Source organism: Micropterus dolomieu, linkage group LG05 (genome assembly GCF_021292245.1).
Source record: "Micropterus dolomieu isolate WLL.071019.BEF.003 ecotype Adirondacks linkage group LG05, ASM2129224v1, whole genome shotgun sequence".
Lineage (NCBI taxonomy): Eukaryota > Metazoa > Chordata > Actinopteri > Centrarchiformes > Centrarchidae > Micropterus > Micropterus dolomieu.
The window spans coordinates 8,860,728-8,887,409 of NC_060154.1; the positions used below are offsets into that span (position 1 = coordinate 8,860,728).

Here is a 26,682-nt window from a genome sequence, read left to right on the forward strand (position 1 = left end):
TGTGTGTGTGAGTGTAAAATATATATTGTATTTCTTTATCTGTCTGTTACACCAGTCATCAGTTAATTACCAGTCATCAGCATATCTCCTCAAGACACTTATTCAGGGGGACAACCAAGTCCTATAGCCTCCTGCTTGAGGTATGTTTGTTTTGCAGTCTATTTTTAAATACAGTAATTGTGCTCTTTTTCTCTGTAGGTTAATGTTTTAAGTGATAAAACTATATTAATTTTTGATAACATAAGCTGAGGTGGTCTTTGTTTTAGGTAAGTTGGCCCATCTCCCACTACAAAACACTGCGGGACACTCTGGGACAAAAACCTACCTTCAGTCATTCATGTGTGTTCATTATCAGCTAAAGCACATCCCTATCCAGTTACACAAATACTAACCACATAGTCAGTTATGCCTGCTCGTACTCTACTGGCCCCTCTACTAATAAAGTGAGCGTGTGTACTGTATTGGGGTACTGTTGTGGGATGAAAACAACCAGTGTCAACTTCTCAGGAACTAAGAAAAGCAGCATCATGTTTAGTTTGATTGTTAAAGGTGTCATAAACAATAGGCTTGAACTACTGCCACTGAGCAAGTTTGTGTTCTATTGATTTCTTTGCCTTCTATTTTACTGTTCACTCACCATTCAGGATCAACTGGCGTGATGTCTATCCTGGGAGGGGCTCCAAAGGGCAAAGACGTTGGCCTGGCCATGATTTCATCATCGGGTGTCCGTGACCTGTCCCCCTGACGCCATGACAACGGGGGTAGCTGCAGGGTTCCCGAGAAACGCCGTCTGCCACGTCGCAGGTCGACCCCCAGTGTGCAGGACGGGGACGTGAAAGACTCACTGAGGCAACAATCTGGAGGCTCTTTGCTGTCCTGAGAAGAGAAAGAAATGAAAGAGGAAGTACATGAAATTAAAGAACACAGTTTTGATATTCATTTGGATTCAAATGGAGAAAGATAAAATAAGATAAAATCCTGAGCATAGCCCTGTGTTTAACTACATATGTGTTAACTGTTTGCCCACTAAGGGGCGCCACAGGTTTGTTTCTGACTAAAGATGGAGTTTCATTAGTAAAGCACTTCATCCATTCTTTGGTGATCTATTACACCTACTACCATCCTACTGTCTCAGATTACCTCATACAGGAGGGGGATAAAATCCAATAAAACCCAAATTTGCATCCTTAAGTTGAGTTAATTAAAAAATGAAAAGAGAACATTACTAACAAAACTTTGAACACCCACAGGGATGAATGACACCAGACCTTAAATATTATGATGACTTAAATAAATATTAAAACAAGATCTACTTAAACCCCCTGAGCTGTTTACCGTGCAGTATAACATGAATGCCACATGATTCTAGGATTTTTTTCTTTCATCATCTCTTCACTTATGCCTCCTCCGAAGCCTCCACTCTTTCCTTCCGCCTCATTTAGTGGCTTAATTTGTCTTGTTAGCGTGTGCTGTCTGTAGCACACTGATTGCAGCACATAAATAACCATGTGTATCCCTCAGCTGTGCACCTGGGCCATATTTACTGAGCATCTCAGAGACACCTCTAGAAACCATTCTCAGTGTGACGAGGACTAAAAAAAATCTCCATACACTTTACAAATTACTCTTTTACAATCAATGCGTTTCCCTTTTTTCCATGGTTATTCAAGGCTACCCATAAACCACTCATAACCTGCCCCGTCAAATACAGGCTGTGCTTGTTATTTATTTCAGGAAGCTCAGGTTTTATGCAGGTGGAATCAGAAACTAAAATAGCTGTAGCTAAATAGGCACCTGGCAGCACCTTATCGTGTGCTTTGCAACAAACAGGCATGCACAGCATTCACCTGTACCTGTAACATGCAGCAGATTGGTAACACCAAATTATACTGTATCATAAACAAATAAACTGTGTTATTGTGTTTGTTTCTCGTGTTTAAACTGATATAAAGTATTTCAGTATTTCATTCATCTTTTTACAGTATTTGGAATTTGGAGAAATTACTACTTGATGAACCAATATGAACTGACAGAAAATGTGCAACTATTTTTAAGATGGGTTAACAGTAATTTAAGTGAAAATGCCAAATGTTTTACTACTACTACTTTTTTTGTGAGGATACGCTGCTTTTCTTTGTTTTATGTCAAAGTAAGTAAGTAATATCTTTGGGTTTTGGATTATTGGTTGGACAAAAATGTAGAAGGCTTTTTAACTGTGATGTGATTAGTGACTATATATATATATATATATATATATATATATATATATATATATATATATTTGACAATATATATACAAAAAAATTAATCAATAAAATAATCTGCATATTATTTGATCTATATTTGCTTATCCTTGAGGGTTGGGGGGAGTGGGCGGTAGAATCAAAACAGGTCAGTCAGGGCTGACAGATCAAGACAGACAACCCATTACGCCCACATTCACACCTAATCTTCATGTCTTTCAACTGTGGGAGGAAACTGGAGCACCTGGAAGAAACCCACACAGGTACAGGGAGAACATGCAAACACCACAGAGAAAGACCCCTGCAGCCCGGTTACAGTGAAGCCATTCTCTCTCAAAGAAGAACTTTGGGAAGAAGCTTCATACAGTAAAGAACTCTCACGTCCGACTCTGTAGGTAGGAGTGTTTTTAATCCTGGTTCTGCATTGTACAAGTCTAGTCAGAGTTGGTAGTAGTGCTGAGAAAAACAACCAAATAATTTGCACTGATTCTTTTTTTTTTTTTTTAGCTCAATACCTTCTCCAGTAGTAAGTACTCCTTCCAGTAAACAAAGCCTCCCACTCTTAACAGCTCCCCTTGGCAATTTGCCCTCACCTGCCTTCTGTGCATTATCAATGCACTGACATTGACTCTTATACCCCCTAACCCCCCAAATCTCTCCTAGTTAATTGTTAATTTTTTGCACATTAAACCTATGCAAGTACTTTGCACATTGCTGCACTAACTGTAATTTATACAACCGCCATATTGTATTATTATTCTTTTAACATCTTATTGTCAATTTTATATTTATGGTTACTTAGCCTTCTTTGCCTGAGTACTACTTTCTTTATCGTTCTTTCTATTGTTTTACCTGCTATGTTTATTGTTAAGCACTAAAACACAAAAGAAAATTCTTTATATGTGTAAACCTACTTGGCAAGAAAGCGGATTCTGATTCTGATTCAAACTAAATACAACTTACAAGGTAGATTTACACTACAACAGGTTGTAGAGCGAAATTGAGTTTTTAACTCCCTTCTGCTAAATAGCAGACAACATAATTATAAAAGCAAATATAAAAATGGTAAACAGAAATAAACTATATTCAATGGAGCAGTGCTGAGGAACATGCCAGCTATCATGATGGAAGCATCACAACCTCATTTCATTCTGACTTTTTACAGTATGGGTTACTGTCATGTCAATCCCATTGTCAAGTGTAGCTTGCTTTTAGTAGCAGTGGGAGGTGACTTATTTTTCCCTTGGAGCTTCCCAGAAGCAAACATATTCATTAATTAACCATTGGTGGTATCAGATACAGAAGAGGCATCTATGTTATTGAAAAACTCAGCATACTCAATGTTGCCTCCCAGCCTCCAGACATTCAGATTACGATTTATGCTTGAAGAATGTTAATACAGATGTTTTTCAGTTGTTCTGGATAAAATACTTCATTTATTGTATTTCCCAGTGCAACAGCTCCTCTGTGTTTCTGTATTTAGCGTTCTTTCTGTGAGTGCTGTTGTTCAGCACTTAAGTCAGGTACCGGAAACCATTATACTTATTGCTTGTCAAGTGTCTTATCACTTTAGTTTCTTGTATCACGTCTTTGCACTAACCCTTGTATAAGCACTGTAGTTCAGTGCTGTGTACTGTCTATTATTAGCTTTTTTCTGCCAATCTGGTATGACACTGGAATTGGGTGTCTGCAATGTGTGGACTATGTCTTTGACTGTTTTCACTGTGTATGTTTACTGTTTTAATATCCTATAATAAAGTCATCCTTATCATTGATAATCAATCAATCATGGCAGTTTGTAAATACTGTACATGCAAGCTTTGGCAGGTCATTTTAATGTACCATTGGTGTTAATAAGTTGGCCTGTTGTGCATATTGCTGTAAAAGGAATATATAAAATAAAATAAAAATGTTTTTACTTCACAAAGGCAGTTGTTAAATGAACTCAGCATTCCAGGGTCTGTGGATCTGACGGGCAAGTACATTTGTGTGTCATCAGCATAAATATGAAAAGAAATACCATGTTTATGGATAATATGTCCAAGGGGAAGCGGATACAAGGAAAACAAAATGGGTCCTAAGACCGACCCCTGAGGCACATCATATTTAACTGGACAGAACGAAGAGACATAGTTGTTTACAGACACGCAAAACTTCCTATTTGACAGGTAGGATGAAAATCATTCTAGGGCAGTACCAGAGATCCCCACCCAGTGCCTCAGTCTGTCTAACATGATGTTGTGATTAATGGTGTCAGGAGTACCAGGACTGAGCACATGCCATCATCAGCAGACATTAAAAGGTCATTGGTGGCTTTAAGCAGGGCAGTCTCTGTGCTGTGGTACTTTCTGAAACCGGATTGAAACTTTTCAAATAATTTGTTATTTTCCAGTACAGTGAGCAGTTGTTTGGACACAATTCTTTCTAAAATCTTTGCAATAAAAGGCAGTTTTGAAATTGGTATAAAATATTGTGGGAGGGAGGGATCTAAACCAGGTTTCTTTAAACGTGGGTTCATGCAAGCCGTTTTAAAGTAATCAGGGACACAACCAGTAGATAGGGAGCTGTTGAAAACAGAGATCAAATGGGGCCCAACAGAATCTATTACTTTCAGTAAAAACTTTGTATGTATTACATCAAGTGGGCTGGAGGACACTCTCATTTGTGTTACTGTTTTAAAAGCTCAGAAAGGCAGATGGGATAAAACGAAGGTTACGATATGGTAACCCTAGTTCTATAAGCACAGTACTGGACTCTATGCAGGTGTTAATGGTCAGGCCAAGCCCCTATCGGTCCAGCAACTTTCTCAGGGGTGTTCCACCATTCTGTCACTAGGTGATGTGGTGGTCGGGGCTTTGGCCGGCCTGTGGCCGACCGGGTTGGTGTGGTAGACTTTGGCTTGACGCGGCTAGGGCGGACAGTGATCAGGCTCCACCCACTATATCCATAGAGTCCAGTAGAGAGCGGAGCCTGTGAGAGATAGAACGAAGGTTATGAAGGTTATCGGTAGCGACTTCCTATTGCTCGGCTACATGTACGATAAAATTTCAGTGGGCAAGTGCATGCGTGTATTTGGAGGAGGTAGTACACATAGAGTCCAGTAGCCTGTGTGAGATAGAACTGGTCAAAACTTTCTTGTTGCTGGTGAGGGACCTCTGAGTAAGAGGCAGTGGGGGTAATAGAGGCTCTGATTGACACCACCTTATTGGTAAAATAAGATAGAAAACAATTCACAGTCATCATTACTTCCAGCTGAGGCACAAGGAGGGGTTGGGTTTACCAGCTGATCGACAGTCTTAAATAGAAACCTGGGATTGTGTTTATGTGTAGTAATGAGTTCAGAAAAATAGTGTGTTCTCGCATCCTTAACCATGTTATTGTAGTTAATTAACAAATCCTTCAGACTGAGGTAATGGACTTGGAGACTGGATTTTTTCCATCTGCACTTTCCTGCATTCCCTTTTTAGGCTGCGAATGCTGTCATTTATCCAGGGTTGCTTACTAGCTTTAGACGTAGGCCTAAGCTTTAGAGGAGCAGTAATATTTAGTGACGACAAGCAGAGATGATTGAATTGATCAACCAGATTATTGGTGTTGGAATCGGACAGATGTTGGCTTTGGCTCTGAAAGAATGTGCAAAACTTTGAAACCCTTTGTTCATTAAAGATGCGACAACACACGGAGCTTGGTGAGGCGGCATGAGTAACAGGCGAATCGCAGCTAAAAACAATACATCTGTGGTCAGATATGGTCATGTCAACTAATTCCACAGAGGAAATGCTGACACCCAGGGTAAAAACCAAGTCCAGTGTATGACCACGGTTATGTGTTTGCCCTTTGACATGTTGTTTGAAGAAGTGGCCATATTTAAAAAGTCAGTTGCATTAACATTGGTGGGGTCATCAACATGAATATTAAAATCACCACAAAGAACAATTCAGGAAGTTCTGATAAAAATCCTCCAGGCGGTTTTGGGGGGCCATAAATTATAACAAATATGATAGGTTGCAGCCCTCCAAGTTTAAGAGTGAGAACTTCAAAGGAGTTAAATTCATCACAGCGTACTTGACGACATTTAAAATTTTTCCTATACACGCTCACTAGCCCACCACCACGACCACTGACCCTCAGTTGACTAAAACAATCATATTGAAGCGGACACAGTTCAGCTAGCTGGCTAAAGTCATTCATTTGCAACCATTATTCACGTAAAAACTAGATTTGCAGACAAGATAAAATCATTTAAGATAAAAGTCTTACTTGACAGTGATCTCACATTGAAGAGCCATTTTAAATGGATTTGTGCTGGAGTTGGTGCAGTTGTCCTAATCCTTATAAGATTACTATGATTTCTGTGTGGGATGTGCACATTTCAGTTTACTGGTCTATGCGTGATGATATGTCTATATTGTTTTGTTCATAGTGTGTATATTAGTGTTCTCTATTCTGTAGTTTGTGTCTGATTTTATTTTATTATTATTTTATTATTGTGTTATTGTATTTTTGTATGAGTAAGCACATCGTGAGCAATGTACAATCCTGAGTCAAATTCCTCGTATGTGTACACATACCTGGCAATAAAACTGATTCTGATGACAGGAATAGAAGTATTTGGAACAGCGCTGGGAGCAGACGGCTTTACATGCCAGCAGGTGGAGACAGTTCTTAGTGGCAGTGAGACAGAGATCTGTTCAGTGACAGGTGGTCCAGGTGTGCTGCATGAATGATTATTCATTCACGTAAGTCATGTGTGGAGGACTGCACCACATGCTGTATGTGAACAGCTAACATTTCAGAGCCCCGTTTGTTTGGGTGAAGTCCTGTCTTAAAAAGAGAACGGACTTTCCACACCGCTTTAAAAAGTTAAAAAGACGGTTAAAATCTGATTTTGTCAGCTCAGACTGCTGAAGAGCTGTGTCATTTGTTCCCACATGGACTATCACTCTTGTGATGGAGGACGGGAGCGACGGCATCAGGTCCTGGAGTTTTTTAAAAAATGTCAGCCGTGGTGGCACCGGGGAAGCTGTGAGTGGTAGCATTAAAGAAGGATGTTTCTGGTTATGGAGTCACCAATTATTAGTGTGGTTGGGGAGAAAAGGGGATGAGGAGATGCCGGTTGTGGGATTCTAGAACAGGACTGAGCAGAATCTTCTTCAACACTGCGTGCCGACTGAGGATGGAGTGTGTGAGCTGCCGAGTGTTGTGTTGGTGTAGCAGTAACAGACCTGAGAGAAGGGCTACCCGACGGTGCAGGGTAGAGACGGCCTCCGGAGCGTCTGAGCACAGCCTCCTTCAGGATCCTACATTGGGAAACGGAGGTTTTTGACCGGAATGACGGCCGCCGATCAGGCCCAGCGGCAAACTGGCAGCCCAGCCAATCACCGTTTGCCGCCAGTGCAGGAGATGCAGCCGGTGGAGGAGATGCAACAGTGTCGGCAGGCGGTATCCGCCGAAAGTGATCCGTATCAGGGAGACTCGAAGCCGCAGGTGTATCTGCTGGATGGACCGGAGTGTCGTTAGACAGGGCCGCATAGCGGTTGGAGAGGCCGATGTGCGGAGGAGAGGCAATCCCATCCGAGCCTCTCTTGCAGCCACGGACTTCAGCCCAGGTTGAATGATGCTTCGGAGTCAAGCAGGAGGAAAGCCTTGGAAGAGGAGTCCCATAGCACGGTGTCCTGGATGTTAGCGGTTGCGCTAAGAGAAACAATCTGTTTGGCTTGTACTGAAGCCACATCCATAAAGCCAGTCAGCAGGGAATCTTTCTCTTTGAGTTCCTCTGAAAGTCGTCGGATGTCTTCCATAAAGTCAGCAATCTTATTGTTCGCTTTCTTAAGGAGTGTGCAGTCCTCATGGGGCAGAGTTATCTCAGCTAGTATAACGTTAGTCGCCGGAGCTTTGTTGTGATCAGTAGTGTTGATAGTGTTTTTGCGGTCATCTAGCTTAAAATCCATGTCGGATGACTAAAATCCTTAACCCACATAAAACTTAAGTTAAAAACTTAAGTTCAATAAAAGGATATAAAAAATGTAACGTAAAAGTATTATGATTAATGTCAAAGTACGGTGGCTCTGAGAAAACAACATACTGCATAACTACATATAAAGGGAAATTAATACTAATCCTTAATTAAATTGCTCTATTTCCTCAGTACCTCAATCCAGTACCTGCACAAACTATTAGCATAAACCTGGAGAACACATAATTAGATTACTCAACAAACAGTAAAACTAATACTATACTAATACTTGGCACTTTATACTGTACCTTTACTTTTCTATAAACTTTAAACATGACTTCTAGGAAATCTAGAAATATATTCTGATGTTTAATAAATAGTGGACCTGTGAAGTAGTGTCATTCCTTGCTTTGTATTTAAAGAAGAATCTAGTTCTTAATAAATGTAATACTTTCATTAAAACAATCCATCATTGTGATTCAGTCCTTGTCTTAAAAGGTGAGGAAGCCCTTGTTGAGAAAACACAGTTGAGAGACAAATCAGCTTGGCAACTGCTGCTTAGAAGAAAATAAATACATGGCAACTATCAAAAGGCAGAAGCATTATGTAATGAAATGCAAAGCAGTAAAAAGTCCATCCATCCATCCATCCATTGTCAACCGCTTATCCTGCGTACAGGGTCGTGGGAGCAGTAAAAAGTGATTTCTAAAATTAAAAAAATGCTCTGCTACAGTGCCCCCTGTAGGTATAAAAAAAGAACAAGACAGAGGAAACAAAGAAAGTATTGCTTTCCGATGCTGTTAAGAGCTATTTGCCTTGAGAGATGGAGAGTCATGAGTAAGGAGGAAGAGACAACATTTTTCTATGACAGTTAAGAGAGGAGATAGTGTGGTATAAAGGCAAGGACAAAGTGAGATATAGGAGCGGTAAGAACTGCAGTGCAGAACAGAGAAGATAAAAGAAGGAAGCAATATTAGATGAGAGAAGGCTAGCAAAGAGAAAAATAACATCTGACACAGAGAACTACCAGAGCAGAGTGAAGGACAAGCATATAAAACCACTGATGGAGCTTAATAGTGTCAATCATATCTCAGATCAGATAATGCCCTTATTGTAGCAATCATACTAAAGAGAAATACAGACGGGACTGACTGCATCATGCTGGATGCCTGCCAATACCTGAGCCATGGTAACTCTGTGAGTTGCTCAGGATACATGTACCAACACTGCATAGTTAATCTATGACCATTGTAGAAGTAACCACACTTACCAGCTCTATAACACATGAATCATGAGTGCAAAAAAGCTAAACTAGCCAACTTTTTAAAATGTGAGTCACTTCCCTTTTCCTTTACATAAGGTAATCCTCTTTTCCTCACTTTCTTTCACAAAATTGTGAGGGAAGAAACAACTGTGTGAGTTGAACCAATTTAACTGTCTGACACATCAAACAGTCATAAAGCTGTGGGCCAGGTTTTTAATCACTTAATATTTTCAAAGACAAGAAAGGTCTAGAGAGTAATGCATACAGTTGGTAAATCCAGAGATGTGACTACAACGTGAGTCGTTTGCCTATTTATTTATTTTACTCCTATAGTTTTTCTCTTATACTAGATTGTGTTGCACCAGCTATTCATAAATCAATTCAAAATTTCCTATTAAATAAACTACTAGCTGTCTTCAAACAAGTGATTTACTAAATGTGGTTGCTAGTAAACATCTGTAGTGCTGTCCAATCAAAAACAGTCAATTCTGTAAAAAAGTCACTGTAGGTTTAGATAGAAACCAAAGCGAATTTTTGCCAGACCATTTGTGTTGATTCACTCACAGCCAATGTACCAGCTGTACAGACATTAGCTGTAAGTAACCAGTAACTTAAATATGAAACGTAATTGCCAACTGGTATTATGTATACACAAACAAATATTTTGTGTGTTACTTATGTGAGATTTAATTTAAAATCCTTGTTATTAAACAGCCTTTTAATGTCTTAGCAGTGTGAGTTGGCTTAGTTAGACATACTATAATTGGCAGTAATGTGGATGTTAATATTTACCAACAACTCATTTTCACATAACCCATTTAAATGTATTCATGCTTCAATTGCCACTTAGTACAGACTTTCATTACAGCATTGGGATGTTGGTGTAACAGGGGAAACTCCCTAGAGCTATCAAAGACCTCGCCGGGAAAGCACAGAAGAGCAGTTTCTGGCTGAGAATGAAGGACAGCAATTTGGTCCATCAAACAAGGAGGGCAGCTGCAGGGAGTAGTAGGGACATGTCCTTGTCACTACTGCAACGGAGATGTAAAGCAGTAAAACATGATGACCCTGCAGCTGACCCCATGTCACACCTCGTTAGGTACAATCCCTCACTAGGCTAAGTTTGAAATCCAAACATGTGGTGCAACCGTTTCCAGATTTGACAAGACTTCAAGTAATTTGGCAGTTTTGAGCCAAATAAAAATACTGGAATCTAAATTAAAAAAACTGAAATAAGCTTCTATTGTTCAGTTTTGGTTGATACCGTCTGATGGGTGTTCATGTAACTGGTCAATGATAATTTTTAAGCTGTTCTGGATAACATTAAATTATAATGTGTTTTCAATATTTTGTCCACCAGTAGACAAATACTTCAGGCTAAACTATCACCATTCTTCTTCTTAAAATGTTACCTAAATGATACACAGGAGACAGTAGGAATCTGACAGTTTTTAGCCATTTTGCAAAGTAAAAACAGGTAGGACTGCTGCAAGGACTTCACTCATTCCTCCCACATACTCTACCTGCCATCCTTAGATGACCTTCAACAGCTGTGATGTGTGTGTGTGTGTGTGTGTGTGTGTGTGTGTGTGTGTGTGTGTGTGTGTGTGTGTGTGTGTGTGTGTGTGTGTGTGTGTGTGTGTGTTTGTTTATCTATGAGGCAGGAGCAGGATGGGTCAGGTGCAGAAGTCCATTATCCTATTAGCAGCACTACCCCCATGGCCTTTTTGTCTTCCTGGCACCATTGAGACTGTGACATATTCATTAGTCTCACACACATACATATCATACAAATGAGAACAATGTCTATTCACCCCCCTAACCACTTCATGCACACACACCAAAACAGAGGCCAGGTCACAAGGCCTCAGCTGCTGGAAGAGATTAACATAGAGACAAAACTACCTTTGCAGCCTTGTCAAGGCTACATTTATACCCAGACCATACAACACACATTTTTCACAGCCTTTAGAGATACACCAGAAAAACGACAGCATTGTCATGTGATTTATGACTATCCCCTACAGAAAAACAAACAATACACGTTACAGTTGCCTATGATTACTAGAAGAAACAAAGCAGAAAGGAGCACAGGAGACTAGGATTTGTGTCCAGTCTACTATAAACAGTACTGTTTTCCTTTTACCATTAAGATGGCTTTTCTCTAACCATAAACCAGTAGTCTGCATGCATAAACTTGAAAAAGTACTACAAATACTAAATCAGAAAATGTGGGTCACTTTAGAATGCATAGATGAACATCCTCATACCTTAAAAAGTATCAGAACTTCTTGGAAGTGGAAACTTTCCTGGGTTATACCAGTTGCAATCATATTAGCAGGGGTTTTGATAATCTAGTTGTGTTTTTTGGGCAACTTTTATAAAACATGCTGCTGACAAAGAAAGTCACCAGAGAAGACCAACTAATTCTCAATCCCAAGTCATCACATATGGTTGCTTGTTCAAGACCCCTTGGTGTCACTTTTTAGCGCACCGGGTATTTCTTTAGCGTTATTCTTCACTGCTAGCATTCAATGCGACGTCAGGTCAATGTCAGGTGACGTAGTATAATTGTAACGGAAGCCAGATGGCTGTGCAGTATGTAAACCTCACTCCCCGACACCTTAAGAGATGCACTGGCTCCAGATGCTAGTGCCCATGTGATTTAGCCTCCTCGTTAGGGCACCCACCTCCCGTACCCAAGGTCGCCAGAGTCAGGACCGCACAGTAGTACAACAACAGGGAGAACCATTACATACAGAGCGCTAATGTCCGCTAGGGAGGTGATTGGGGAGGGCTAATGGATTAATGTATTTTCGCCAACTTAAGAAGTAGCATATTCATTGTTGTTAACTTGACTGCGGAGTCCTACAAGTCCAGAAATGATGCTAAGGTTTATCCAGTGAGATAAAAAGTGACATGGGATGACTTTGGACTGAGAATGTGTTGAGCAGACACATAGCCTACAGGTGTTTGGACGGAGTGACCACAAGAAAAAAAAGTAATCTTCCCCAACCAGAAGCTCTGGATGAACAGAGAGGTTCGCCTCTGGCTCGAAGCCAGAGATGCAGCCTTCAGGACTGGAGACCGTGATGCTTACAGCTCAGTCAGGGCCAACCTGGGGAAGGGAATCTGCCAGGTTCAACACATAAACAAACAGGATTCAAGAGCACTTCAACTCGTTGGACACCCGGAATGTGGCAAGGCATTCAGACCGTCACAGACTTCAAACTACCCAGCACTGTGCCTCCCTTCCTGACAAGCTCAACCATTTCTATGCTTGCTTTGACAGAGGATACAAGGTGGTCACCAAAGTTGATCTGGTGAGTTGCCTCTCACACTCTCCACCTCAGATTTTTACTCTACTTTGAGCATGGTAAATGCTTGGAAAGCAACTGGCCCTGCTGGAATACCTGGCAGGGTGGTTAGAGCCTGTGCAAAGCACCCGGCCAAGGTCTTTACAGAAATTTTCAATCTGTCTAGGCCAGGCAGGTATCCCCACTAGTTCAAGACCACCACCATTGTGCCAGTACAGAAGCACTCTACTGCTTCAGCTCTTAATGATTTCCGTCTTGTCGCACTCACCTCCATCAGTGCCAAACGTTATAAGGAAGATTGGTTCTTTCAAACCTCAGATCATGCTGCTACATGGACCCACACCAGTTTGCCCATAGCCGCAACAGAGGATGCCATCTCTACAACACTCCACTCTGCCTTAACCCATTTAGACAGTCAATTCACAATTCACACGTCAGGATGCTCTTCACTGACTTTGGTTTTAACATTGTGATGTGCACCCCTATGCAACTGGACTCTAGATTTTCTGACTTACATACTCCAGTCTGTTAAGTTAGACAACCTCTTCTCCTCCACCATCTCAGTGTGTATGGTAACTGCTCTGCATGAGACCACAAAGCACTCCAGCTGGTAGTGAAAACTGCTCAACAGATCATCAGCACCCAGTTACCCACCACTGAGAACATTTATCAAAAGCACTGCCTGGGCAAGGCAAAAAACTACCACCAATTAAAAACAGTTTGTTAGTCAAATGAATGAGCATGACCACCATATCTGTCAGTTGGTACAGACAATATTGTGACTTCCTGCATTTATACCACAGACAGAATAAAATTCTATTTTACAGGTTTTGTAGACTAATGAAAAAACTAATGAAAATCAGGTGTCCAGATATAGTATGTCAATGACAAAGTTAAATAACTAAGTTAGGCTACATAGAGATTTGTTAGCAAAGACTTTTTCAAAACCCCCTTAAAAAAAACCTTAAATATTTTGATTAATTTGGGATTAGTAAAAGTTAAGCTTAGAGAAACTTAGTTTTACATTTCTCACTCCCTCTGAGCTGAAATACCATTTAAACTATCTGTTTTTCAAATAATTGCTTTCTTAAACCACCTATTTGTATTATTTGTGAATTTTCTCTGTTAGCATAATGCATCGCATGGCATCCTGATATGCATTATTCCCATTTCTCACCCACCCCCACCAACACCCAAATCGCTCTGCACTCTCACCACTTAGACACCAAGGCAACAAAACAACAGGGAGGAAATGAAGAGATGAGCCAAGAAAACAACACCTGCTTTCCATCAGTTATAGAGGGGGGATGTATAGAGTGGGAGAGGAAAAGGTCTGACAGAGAGGAAAGTAAGTGAGAGGAAAGCGTCAAGAAAAGAGAGAAGTGAGGGGAGCAATCGTAGAGCAAGTGAAATAGACTGATTGGTATTGTATGAAAAAAGACATCTGCAGCTGAGCATAGCTTCCAGCACTATGCACATGCAAACATGCATCATATACAGTACATACTGCGCATTTTCTACACACACATAAACCAAAACACCCACCTATGCATGCGCCACAAGGACACATGCACATATGAGCTTGCTTGTAAATACACACAGGATGCAACTAAAAGGTTGTTTGAATAGATGACTAAAACAACCATGATGGGTGGTTGATATGTATTTGGGCTCCCAATATCAGTGTATGCTTGCTGATAGGTTGAAGATGGATAAGCTGGAGGGAGGGAGCACAAGCACTGTTGTCACGAAAGAGTCTGATTTAAATGAAATGTTCAGATGGGTGACTGTCCCTTCATGTATTAGAGTTTTTGTTAATGGCTTGAACAAAGTGTTTTAAATTATTCAGAAGCTTCAAAAAAAAACAAAAAACAACCTAACAATATAATAAAACTTTGGATTCGAGAAATGCTTTACAAAATTTTCATGCAACAACAGAGATAGGGTTGATGCCTTTAAATAAAAGGCCATTTTAGGACTAATAACTCCAATCACTTCGACTTACAGGCTGCTAAAAGTGATGAAATATTCTCCTGAGGTTGACAGAGGAACAGGATATTAATAAAACTGTTTGAATTATCTCTCCTTCCTTTCTTTTATCATCATCTTTTCTTTATTGCTGCAAAAAAGCCCAATCCTCGTGTCTGAGACAAGAGATAAAATAAAACCTTCCCTCTCTATAACAAAGTGTGACGTGTAATAAATTTAGCTGAGAAATTCGCTGAAGGCCACTTTCAAGAGATTTCTGCTTCATTTATTTAGTATACATGTACAGTTTATTGGAGAGACAGTGTCATCAGTTGAGATTAACAAAGGATGAGAACCAGATTGAGATCCAGACTGGCAACATTTTCCACTTTTCTCCCTCTAACATATCTTAACTACTAAAATCCAGTTACACATATAAGCTGCTGTGGAGCTCAAACAATCAGTGGATTCATTGGTTTGTCAATCATCACAATCTTAATAAGCAACAATTTTGATGATTCATTATTATCATGACGTTAAGTAATTTTTTGAGCAAATATGCCAAAGAAAGACCAGTTACAGCTTCTCAAATGTGAATCTTTGCTTTTTGTGTGTTTTTTAATCCTCTATGATACTTAATGCAATTGTCTTTATTTTTAGACAGGCAGTCTAGAAAAACAAATTATTAATTGTTGAGAAAATAATCTGTGATTAATAGACAATAAAAATCACAGGCAAAAAATCCATTTAAAACCAATACAACAATGGCAAATGTTTAACAAATAGTAACTGAACGTCAAAATTACACATAATATGTTCTGTTATAGTGTTGGGTATTAAAAACAAGTATCTATTTCGAATTGTTTCCAAGTTTATGAGAAACTTGCTTTTTGGGTATGAATTTCTGAAAGCTCAATTTCCATCTACTACAGTTGTGTCTACTGTGCCGGTACACTTGCATTATTATGCGAATATTAAGTCATCAAGCTCAACAACATTTATATTTGAGTAAATTCACTTATCCTTTCTATGAGCTTGTGTAGAAAATTGTTATGGTAGAAGAGTCCCCCTTATTTTCACAACCATGGTTAGCATACGTTTCTGAAAATGTTTTCATCGCTGATAACACAAAAGGGAAGAACAACCCTACTAACCCTACTAACCCATCTAGTGGGGTGGTGATGGAGCAGTGGATAAGACACATACCTTTGGTGTGAGAGACCCAGGTTTGAATCCACTGTGAGACACAACTGTAATGTACAACCTATTGTGTTAAAGACTGACACAAACTGTGGGTTATAATTTATTTTAAATAAAATATCCTATTTTTCGAGAGCAGGGAACATAAAGCATCACACTGACTACATAATAGGAGGATATTCAGAGAATGACAAGGCGTGAGCTTAAAACAATGGCACTCGATAGACTGACAGGCAAAGTGTAAGAGGTCACAGTTTGTATATTCCCATGATGCCACAGTAGAGAAGACTTGGTATACCACTACTGTGGTATCCAGAATCACTTCTCCAGACCACACACAAAAGAGGGCGGACGAAAATTACAGTGTTTGTCAGGCCAATATAGAAACAGTGGAGGGAGGTGAGATAGATGTCATTAAAATAAAGAGAACAGGACAGAGCAGAGAGGATGGAAAGAAGGGAGAGAGAAAGTATTGAAATGTTGCCTTCACTGGCTAAGATTCAACCCTCAGCTTCCAAACTCTCTAATTGGAGAATGAACAGCTGTTCAGTTTGATCCACGCTCCCTATAAATACAAGCTCAACTGCCAGAGGGAGCGAGTAAGAGAGAGCAAAAGAATGACAGACAAGAGATGGAATTGTGAGAAACTGACAGGGAGCAGCAGCAAGAGAGATTAAGAGTCAGAAGGGAGGAAAAAACACATGAATGTGAGGAGATAACAGATAAAACAAAAATCAAAAGTCCCTCAAACAAACAACGACAAGTTTGTTATTGCCTTTTCAAAATAAGCATTTTCTTATCTGGTGCTCCTATAATTAGGATAACATTGTAGCATGTCTACTTATGTTTTAATAAACTTATTAGAATTAATAGAAAATTATGAATTTTAATATTCAGAGAATATTAATTCATAAATCTCTCACAGGGCACCACCCGAGATTCCGTTCGCCCAGGGTCTTGGGATTCCCTGGGTATGGTTAATGATTATACAATTATTCACTAGTGATCAGTTAGTTAACAATCGCTCAATAATCTTAAATCAATCAGTCAGTCTCATATCGAAGGGGTAAATTCTCATCACAGGAACTTGGAGTTAGGCAACACACACACAATTCCTTTGGTTACAGTGAAATTTATTAACTAACTAAGGTGATATAAAAATGCAGTTAAATATACATCAAAGAAATAAACAATGGCTAAACAATGAGAATGTGGAGTAATATTGTGGGAGAATTTGACTCACACGGGCAGCTAATGAACGCAAGCTATGAGTTAAGGACTAAAGATAATGGATTAACAGACTATTGGACATCACTGTTCACAGAATGCAGGGTTTTGGTCTTACTGCTTGTCGCTTCTCCCAGCCGGGTTGCTGGTAGACGGCCTCACGCTTCTGTGCGTTCTCGTTTAGAACAGCTTAAAGCCGTCACTTTCTCTGCCAGGGAATTGCTCCGGAGGTCCGTCTTTTGTCATCTTATTGAAGAAACTTGCAGTGGGGGGCCTTTTCAAATCCTTGCTCGGGTCAGAGCTTTGGTCGTCCTCTGTTACTGCTGGCGGGCCCATGGAGTTGGCCCGGGCGTCGGGGGTCAGTGTAAGTTGGCTCGACGAATAAAGCTTAAAAAGAACTTGGTCGTTCTTGAATTAAAATTGTGTAACGGTCTGATAACTTTTAACAAACAAAAGAAAAGAAAATAAAAAGCAAGTAAAGTTGCTGGAAATGAGGGAAAAATCGAACAAAGGGCCTTCGCTGCGCCGGGTATAACTAAAGGGCGTTGCCGGGAGACGGGGCGCGTGCCAAAGTGCAGTTGGAGAGAACAGGAACAAGAGAGCGAGCGAGCGTGTGTCGCTGTGTTTGTGGGTAGGGGCGTGGTTCCCAGAGGGCAGTCCTTTGTTTCCCTGAGGGTAGGGCTTGTTTCCGGTTTCCTGAGAGACCGTCTTTTCTTTAACTTTTAATATGTCTAATCAAAAATCTATTTGCGCATATTGTAATCAAATGTCTTCCCACAATCAAACTTTAATTGTCAAACGGGTATACCGTTCTTAGTTTTAAGCATTTGATAAAAACTAAAACAATTGTCAGTAGTTCAACCTTAAGGTTAGCATTTCACAATCACATCAGATGAGAGGAACTTAACTAGCTTTCTAGATATATTGGCTGTTACACGTTCTTGGAGAATATAAGCAAGATACACAAATGGCATCAGATTATGGGCAAGATAAATACAGAGTGACATTTATACATTAAACGTCATTTCAGACGATGGCATGTAATACTTATTTTGTCCACTTGGGGGAGCTCAGGTTACGTGACGATAGCTTTGATTAACCCTAAAACAACCTTCTGCTCAGGAGCTGGGGAATTTAGTCATTTAACCTTAAATTCGAGCTGGAAAATTAATCGAGTATAGGATGACATTTCTTTATCATATCCTTTCTAAATGAAGTGTCAGAAATTGTTGGGAACAAAGCATTGATTACAACATGAAATGAATAAAGGTCAGGTATCCTTGCTGAAAATTAAAACACTGCAAAATTAACTTATTTAGATTCTTTTCAACAACAAATAACACCAACATGGTAACTACTAACTACTCAAATGGAGTGGAGAGACCTAGTCAAGTAACTAAAAGATTATTTAATTAAACAAGGTAAAGCTTTGAGTTTTGAGGAGACAGTACCCTTTGTTTACACAAAGAGTTCAGGGCAGTCTTTCGGGTGTCCTGGAGTTCCTCATGAATTTACAACTGGGTGTGAAGAGGATAATATCCTTTGATGTGAGGTAATTAAACATAGAGGGAGGTCAGTTGCCATGGTTATGTGTGTGTGTGTGTGTGTGGGGGGGGGGGGGGGGGGGGGGGGGGGGCAGTTTAGGGTTTCCTGCCCTCTTTCCAAAAGAGTTTTGATAGGCTGTTTGTAATCTCTGGTTAGTGTTTCTTTGTCATTTTAACAGTCAGGCACCAAGCGTTATCTGGCTGCGGCATCAGAGGTGGCAGAAGTTTTACGATTGAACTACCCACAAACAGCACTTAGGGAAAGTAAACTTTTCACCTCTTCCTTTGGGGTCTCTTCAGCCGTCTGTTGAGAGTTGATATCTTTCTCTCAGAGAGAGAGAGAAGGAATTTTGAGTCTCCAAATTATTTGATATAAAATGCACAAATCCAACATTGTGTGTCATAAGCCATGTTTCCATCCAATTGTCATGCGATATCTTTTGAAATGTCGGAAAAAAGAAATTGCGAAATATGTGTGTTTCCATCAGCTGGTTTGGAGCGAATAAACAAGGCTACGGCAAGCGTTGTTACGTCAGTAGTTGACGTTACACATGGCTGTAATAAACAAGACATATGGGTTTCAAACCAGAAACAAAACAAGTGGCATCAACCTGATGGCCATTGATCTTAGAAAAATGGAGAGAGGTCCTCAGAAATGTGTTTCAAGCGGGCAAACTCTTACCAGCCATGTCTCCGCACGTTATGGGTGTTATATCCGGTGTTATGTGAGTTTTGCATGCCTCCCGAGAATTGCATGCATCTCTAAATATCGCTTTTAAACGCTATAATATCCTTTGTGGGGTTCATCAATGGGGATAAATGATTAAAGTATATAGCCTATCCTATGAACGTTTAGAGTCTTTAAAATTTTATTACACTCAGTAGAAGTAGCCTTGCATTAATTGAGATTCAGCAAAAAGATGCATTGATAACCCCGTTTGATCAGTGTGCAGAGCAAAGTATATGAAAAGGACCTTTAAGAGGTGAATGCATAATTCGGCAGAACAGATGATGAAGGTTACCTGCCAAGATTTGCATCCACCTCTTTTCTCAGCACAAATGTGTTACCAGCCGCGAGGTGCATGAAATTCTTGGCCGGCATACAGAACTCCGCACAACCGGGCAAGACGCCGACAGCAGAATCAGCTGACCAAACGTGAGTTACAAGTTCGTTACGTCAGAACTTATTAGGAAAAAGTGTTTCCATCTCCCACCTCGAATGAAAAAACGTTTTTGCGAAATTAAGGATTTTTGCCGTTTCCATCAACCTTTTCTAATGCGATACTTCAAAATGCGCATTAAAAAACGTTGATGGAAACACGGTTATTGTGTACTCGCCTTGTTTTGGTTTTCCATTGTGGAAAAGCCATACCTGTACCTGCTTTCAGGTACTTTTTTTCGTATCACCTCCATTGAGGTTCCAAGCGAGCTGAGGCGATACTAAAATGTGATGTGAAAACCATAGACTGTATATAAAAATGGATGTAGTGTCCGTGACGTCACACGTTGGTTTCAGAAGAGTAGAATGAAGCCCGAATTGGGCGGAGCTGGCCGGCGCCATCTTGGCAATGAGTCACTCCAGGATAACCAAAAATGGGCAGAGGCGGGTCGTGGGTGGATCTGAGCTGATGTGTTGCTGAAACCACTCCCACCTAGCTCGACGTGACCGAGTTAGCTCAAGCTAAGGAGCTAATGCTATATGCTACTCTGCATTAGCAGAGGTAGCTTTTAAATCCCCGGTGCTGTAAGGTGGAGGTTGGAACCTGCCACCGTGTTGTTACCAGTTTAGGGTCGTTACAAGCTCACAGTCAAGGTAAGACACTGGAAAATATTCAAATAACTCACATATCTGGTATTGACATTATATTTTACAAGGTTTTGAACGCTTTTTAATATATAAATGTGGTAACGTTATTTTGCAACACTAACGTTAGATTTTGTTGAGACCAACGTTGACAGTTAACTATGAATCAGTTACCAATTACGTTAACGTTTGCATCTCAAACAAACAATTTGAAGCAAATCAATTAACCCTTTTACATAACGGTAGTTACGAGTCGTTTATTTGGATGTCACCTGATTATAAGCTGACGTTACTTGTAATAAACGTAATAAGCTAGTCCTTAGTTACATGATGGAAGCTATAAATCTTGTAAAACGTTAGCCATGGCTGCTATCACGTTAATTAATTCCCCACACCGCTATTCTGAGTAACATTGCTGCTGTCGGGAGGGCTGTGTGAGATTATTGTTGAGGATCTGATGCCTCCATTTTCTGCTAGTCAAAGCTTAAACTGTACGTAACCTTACTAGATTTAAAGACTGGCTCCTTTGTTCCATATTCTCCCACGTATGTGACATAATAGTGCTGTCAACATTAAAACATTGAGGCAGGTGTTTTGAGTTAATTAGCTGATTAGAGAGCTCTTCTCCAGTTGACATTTATGAATTATTTATAATACAGAAATGTATTTAGGCTATTCTAAAATTTTTATACATTTTGAGATACTTGAGTTTTTATTTCCATGAGCTGTAAACTGTAATCAAGATGAAAACAACAAAAGGGCTTGAAATGCTTCACTTTGTGTGATGAATCTAGAATATATAAAAAATTCACTTTTTGAATTAAATTACGTTAGAAAATTTACTTCTCCACAATAATCTATTTTATTTACTTTATATTTTTCATCACCTGAAGAATTTATTACACATTTTCTCCCAAAGTCACATGGTGGATCAGATGTCCTACCTGGTGCCCAGAAAGCTGCAGTGACCTGGGAAGCCTTGTCATTGTGCTGTTAGCATGGACTGACATGGAAAGATCTCTCCTTCTGTTTACTTTGAGTTTTAAATATTGTCCATGTTTACAGTTATAGGGCCATTTCAAAAAATATATGGTTTATGGTTCACATTGTAATAATTTCTATAAAAATCCCCCTCTCACCCCTTGCGGTGGTATGTGTCATCCTCAAGCTCAGGTCCTCTACCAGAGGCCTGAGAGTTTGAGGGTTCTGCGCAGTATCCTAGCTGTTCCTAGGACTGCAATCTGCTGGACAAAAACCTCTGGGCCCGTATTCATAAAGATTCTAAGAATCCTCTCAGAAAACTCTTAATTTAGCTTAAAAACTTTTACATAGGAGTCTTAGCTTAAAAGTGATCAGGTACTGATCTGAGAGCAACTCTGAGCAAGGAAAAGACAAAAGCTTTCATCTTAGTGAGGAGGCGGGGTTGACCCCGTTGCTATGTATGACACAATCTTTTGAAGACTGTGAATGGTTGGTTGTCCAAGAAGGAAAAAGAGTGATTTTAAGTATAGGTTCTATTCCAAGCCTTCACTTTGTAAATTACATACACACACACACACACACACACACATTATATATGTGCATATATTCCAGGCGGCTGTGGCTTAGGAGATAGAGTGGGTTAGCCATTAATCGGAAGGTCGGTGGTTCAATCCCCGGCAGCTGTTCTGCCAGTGTATGAATGTGTGTGAATGTTAGTTTCTGTTTAGGCTCAGTGTATGAATGTGTTTGACGGGTGAATGCAGATGTAGTGTAAAAGCGCTTTGAGTGGTTGAAAAGACTAGAAAGGCGCTATACAAATACAGAGTATTTACATGTATACAGATCCTGTTTTTTATTTACTATGCTGTTAATTTCCTATAAGGTATTTGATTGGCATAGAATGATAAAAATTATTCCACTCTTTCCAATTACACTGATTGCTGGCATGTCTATTTAAGTGGTGGTTTGAATGTTGGTTTTAATGTATCAAACATGGAATCAAAACCAAGAAGGGCGAGAAAGCCCAACTGGACAGAGGAACAGTGTTTACTGTTAGCCCAGTTAGTGGATGAACACAAGGCCATTCAAAAAGGAAAATTCACAGTAAAGACACAGGGTGTCACAGCACGGGGCAAGAAGCAGACGTGGGAGTGTATAGCACAACCTATTAACGGTTCATTCCCCCTGCCAGGGAAGCCTGCTATATTCATAAATGCAGCTTTTTGAGCCTGCAAGGTGGGAATGTCCAGTGGAAACGAAATTAACTGCGACACAATTAGAGGTTCTGAAAGTGCTGTAATTGTTTGTGTGATCACTCTGCTTACAGAAGGTTGTGACAGACTTAAATCATCACTGCTGCATTGTTGCATTTTCCCAGCTGCAAAATATCGTAATGTAGTGATTACTTTCATTTCTGGCGCTATGGCATTCCTGCGCTGAGATGTTAGCGCGTCTCTAATAAGATCAGTCACAAACATTATCCCTGCACGATCTAATCTATAGCGTCTGATTAACTCATCCATTGTCTGCAAGACATTTCTTCTCCATCTTCGTCTTTCTGCCATTTCTTCCTCTACTGAAGAAATTCTAAAGCCTCTTAAAAGTCCTCGTCCGTGCTCCTAACAATTTTGACCTTAAGACCTCTTTTAAGGGTTAAGATGCTTTCTGAATTACTTTGTTCTTTACTAGGATTTTTTCTTAAATTTTAAGAGTAAACGCCCACATTTCTAAGAATTTTCTTAGAATTTTGTCACTAGGCAAAGCTAGCTACTCTTTGCATTAAGATGTTTTACCTGGAATCTGCTGTAGCCACTCTCCCAGTTTGGGGGTCCCAGCCCCCAGTGCTCCGATAACCACTGGCACCACTGTTGTTCTTACTTTCCACATCTTTTCTAGCTCCTCTTTCAGCCCTTGGTATTTCTCAAGCTTCTAAAGCTTTTAAATAAATATTCATTGATCAAAATATGCGATTGGGGTGTCTGGGGTTTGAAGATTTTGAGCATTAAACACTTAATTTCCTGCATTCTGGAGACATGTTCTGCACCAATTTATGGTGGAAATGTCTTTATTTATTTAAAGGGGAACACAAAATTCAGGTGGCAAGTGATAATTCAGTAATGCAGTAATCAGTAAATAGTTTTTTTCCATCCATACCATCCATCCATTGTCAACCGCTTATCCTGCGTACAGGATCGCGGGGGGCTGGAGCCAATCCCAGCTGACATCGGGCAAAAGGCGGGGTACACCCTGCCCAGGTCGCCAGTCCATTGCAGGGCCAAATTGTTTTTTAGCTTATGTAATTTTTTGGGATAATGCAGATCTGTTTTTCTATTTTAACATTGCATTGCATGTTTTCTTATTGTGCAGCTCCAGTTAGGAGGCAATTTTCAATGCACATTTAAGAGTGTAAGTTGTAACTATTATTAACAATAATGGAAAGCTGAGGTTTAATATCAGTAATAACAATGAACATAGGCACATGTGCAGTTCTGTCACCAACACTCATTCATTACAGAATATTATGAACAGTGAGGACACAAAAAGTGGTCCACAACATCTCAAGCACACTTTTCTTCCAAAACCATTGTCAAATAAGCATCCAGGAACTGCTGCTTCTACTGCGCACACACACACACACACACACACACACACACACACACACACACACACACTATCCCGCATTCATTGATCTAACACATTAAAGGCAGGGTAGGGAAGTTGCTTCTAAAACACTTTGTCATATTTCTTTAAACTGTCTTTATACACCAATACATATTAAAAAGTTAGGTGCTCTGAAAAAGCGAGTATAAAAATGTCTGTCTGTAGTCCTTGTCTTGATGTCAGTAGCCTCTATCTCCTCCTTTGGCCAGTTTATTATACCAGCGGGGTATCTGTTGACTGGCAGGGCGTATGTATTGATGGTTCGGATCTTGTTTTTCCCCCATTCAGCTGACTTTTTGGGACCTGCCTTACTCTCTGTAGGTACTGGGCTATAGCGGCTGTAGACTTCCTTGCTGCCTCCTCATGGTTTCTCTTAGCCTGCGGCACCCCAAGGTATTGTAGCTGTCTTGAATATCTTTGAGTTGGCTTCCAGACTTGATTTCCACAGCCCCATTGAGTTCTTAATGAAGGCTATTAGTGTCCTGTTGATCTTGTACATTTCCAAGCATTCCAGTATCCATGTATGTGGCATTGAGTTGTAGGCTTTCTTGTAGTCAATCCAGATTGCTGTGATCTGTTCTTAGATCCACTAGCCACTGAGCATTGGTGTTGTGGGATGCCTTTTTCTCCCATATGTTCTTTCAGTACTGTTCAGTCTCAGCCCTGGGTGGATCTGATCTTGTGCTATTACCCTGCCACTGAGGGTACACTTTGGATGGTTCGGTGGAGAACATCCGGTTTATTCTCCTGGCTTCTGCTTCTCCTTTGTATCTCTCAAGGTGGGTAGCCAGAGCGGTAAGTCTTTCTTTGGCAGTCTCCAGAGCCTCACGTATTGACAGCTTGTTGTATTTCTTAGGTAGCCCCTTCTTTGCACCTTTCTGTAGCTCTGAGAGCTGACTAACCTCTCTTTGTGTTGCCTTGATCTTGGCCTCTCTCATACATATTTTCTGCTCTAGTCCATGAATGTCTTGTTCCAGTAGCCCATTTGTCATCAGCTTGACGCAGACGTCAGGTGCTATATATATATATGTTTTAGCACTCTATGTCTTTACTACTTACTGAAATGCTAATCCTATACCTCAGATAAAACATGAAACATTAAAGTTGAACTCTTGCTAAAGAACATCAGTCTAGTATAAGCTGAAAAGTGAAAATACTCCCAAACATGAAATTGCAGTGTATATTCAGTTTAGATCACACTATTTACAATTAACATAGGAAACTGATGATGAATGAAGAATGTGATTTTATTATATTGTAGTAGACCTAAATTTATTAGTTATGCATTTTAATAAATTTCTAAGAATTGATACCCAATTATGAATTTTTATTCATAAAATCAAAATTTCCTCGTTAAGGGCACCACCGGAGTTGTAATAATCCTAGAGTCTCCGGACCTCTAGGTAGTTTTGAATAATTATACAATTATTACTAGAGATTAGTTAGTTAATAATCGCTCAATTATCTTAAATCAGTCAGTCAGTCTCATATCTAAAGGGTCAATTCTCTTGGCAGGAACTATAAATAGGCAACACACACAGCTCTTGATTATATTACAGTGAATTTATTCTCTAACTAAGGTGATAAAAAGATGGTTGGATACCGGGAACATAAACATTTGCTGAACAATGAGCCTGGAGGTTCGATTGTGGGAAGCATTTGACTCATACGGCATAGAAGAGCTACTGAAAGTAAACAAATGCTATATTTTAGGAGTTAAATGGACATCTGATCACAGAACATGTGTTAAGTCTTACTGCTTGTCGACAGTCTGCTTTTGGCCTGTTGCTGGTCCCACACTAGCTGCCGATCCTGGCTTTTTGCTAGGGATTCTCCAGGGTTCTCCGTGTCTGATTGAAACGTCTCCTCCGTCTGGCAATTCGGCTGTTTTCAGGTTTCCTTCGTTGTAGCTGGTGAGACCACGTGGCTTGGTCTGACCTCGGTGAAGTTGGCTCGACGAAAAAGGCTTAAAATGGAACTTGGTCGTTCCTGAATTAGTCCAGTGTAACTTAACGGACTTATAACTTTAAACAAAAGAAATAAAGAAAATAAAACAAACTGAAGGCAGATCGATGTCGCGGCACTTCAGGTGTGTTGCTTCAGGCGAACAAAGGCCTGTTTGTTTCGCTGGCCGAGTCTGGGCGTTGCCTGGCGAGGCACGCCACACGTGCCGAAAACGTCCAGAGGGCAGAGCAGAGTGGAAGAGAGCCAACAGCGAAGAGGAGAGAAGAGCGAGCAGGTCGCGTGTCGCTCTTTTGTTGTCTGGGGCGTGGTTCCCCAGGGGGCGTCTCAGGTTTCCCATGGGACTGCCTTTCTAAACTTAATGTCTAAAGAAAAGAAATCTATTTGCACGTATTATAATCAAACATTTTCCACAATCGAACCTCAATGGTCAAACGGTTGTACTGTTCTAAGCATTTGGTAACAGGAAACAATTGTCACATTATTGGTCAGGATATTTATACATTTAACGGCATTTCCGACGAGGGCATGTAATACTTATTTCGCCCACTTGGG

The 26,682-nt window shown here is 40.2% G+C and overlaps 1 protein-coding gene across 1 annotated transcript in view; it reads right to left on the reverse strand.

Annotated features, from left to right (window-relative positions):
• The window catches only part of pde4ba (phosphodiesterase 4B, cAMP-specific a), a 188,560-nt gene that overhangs the window by 153,781 nt on the left and 8,097 nt on the right, over positions 1-26,682 (reverse strand). Inside the window, exon 2 of the mRNA XM_046049246.1 lies at positions 638-876. Coding sequence (XP_045905202.1) covers positions 638-876 — 239 coding nt within the window. The remainder of the gene's footprint in view (positions 1-637; positions 877-26,682) is intronic.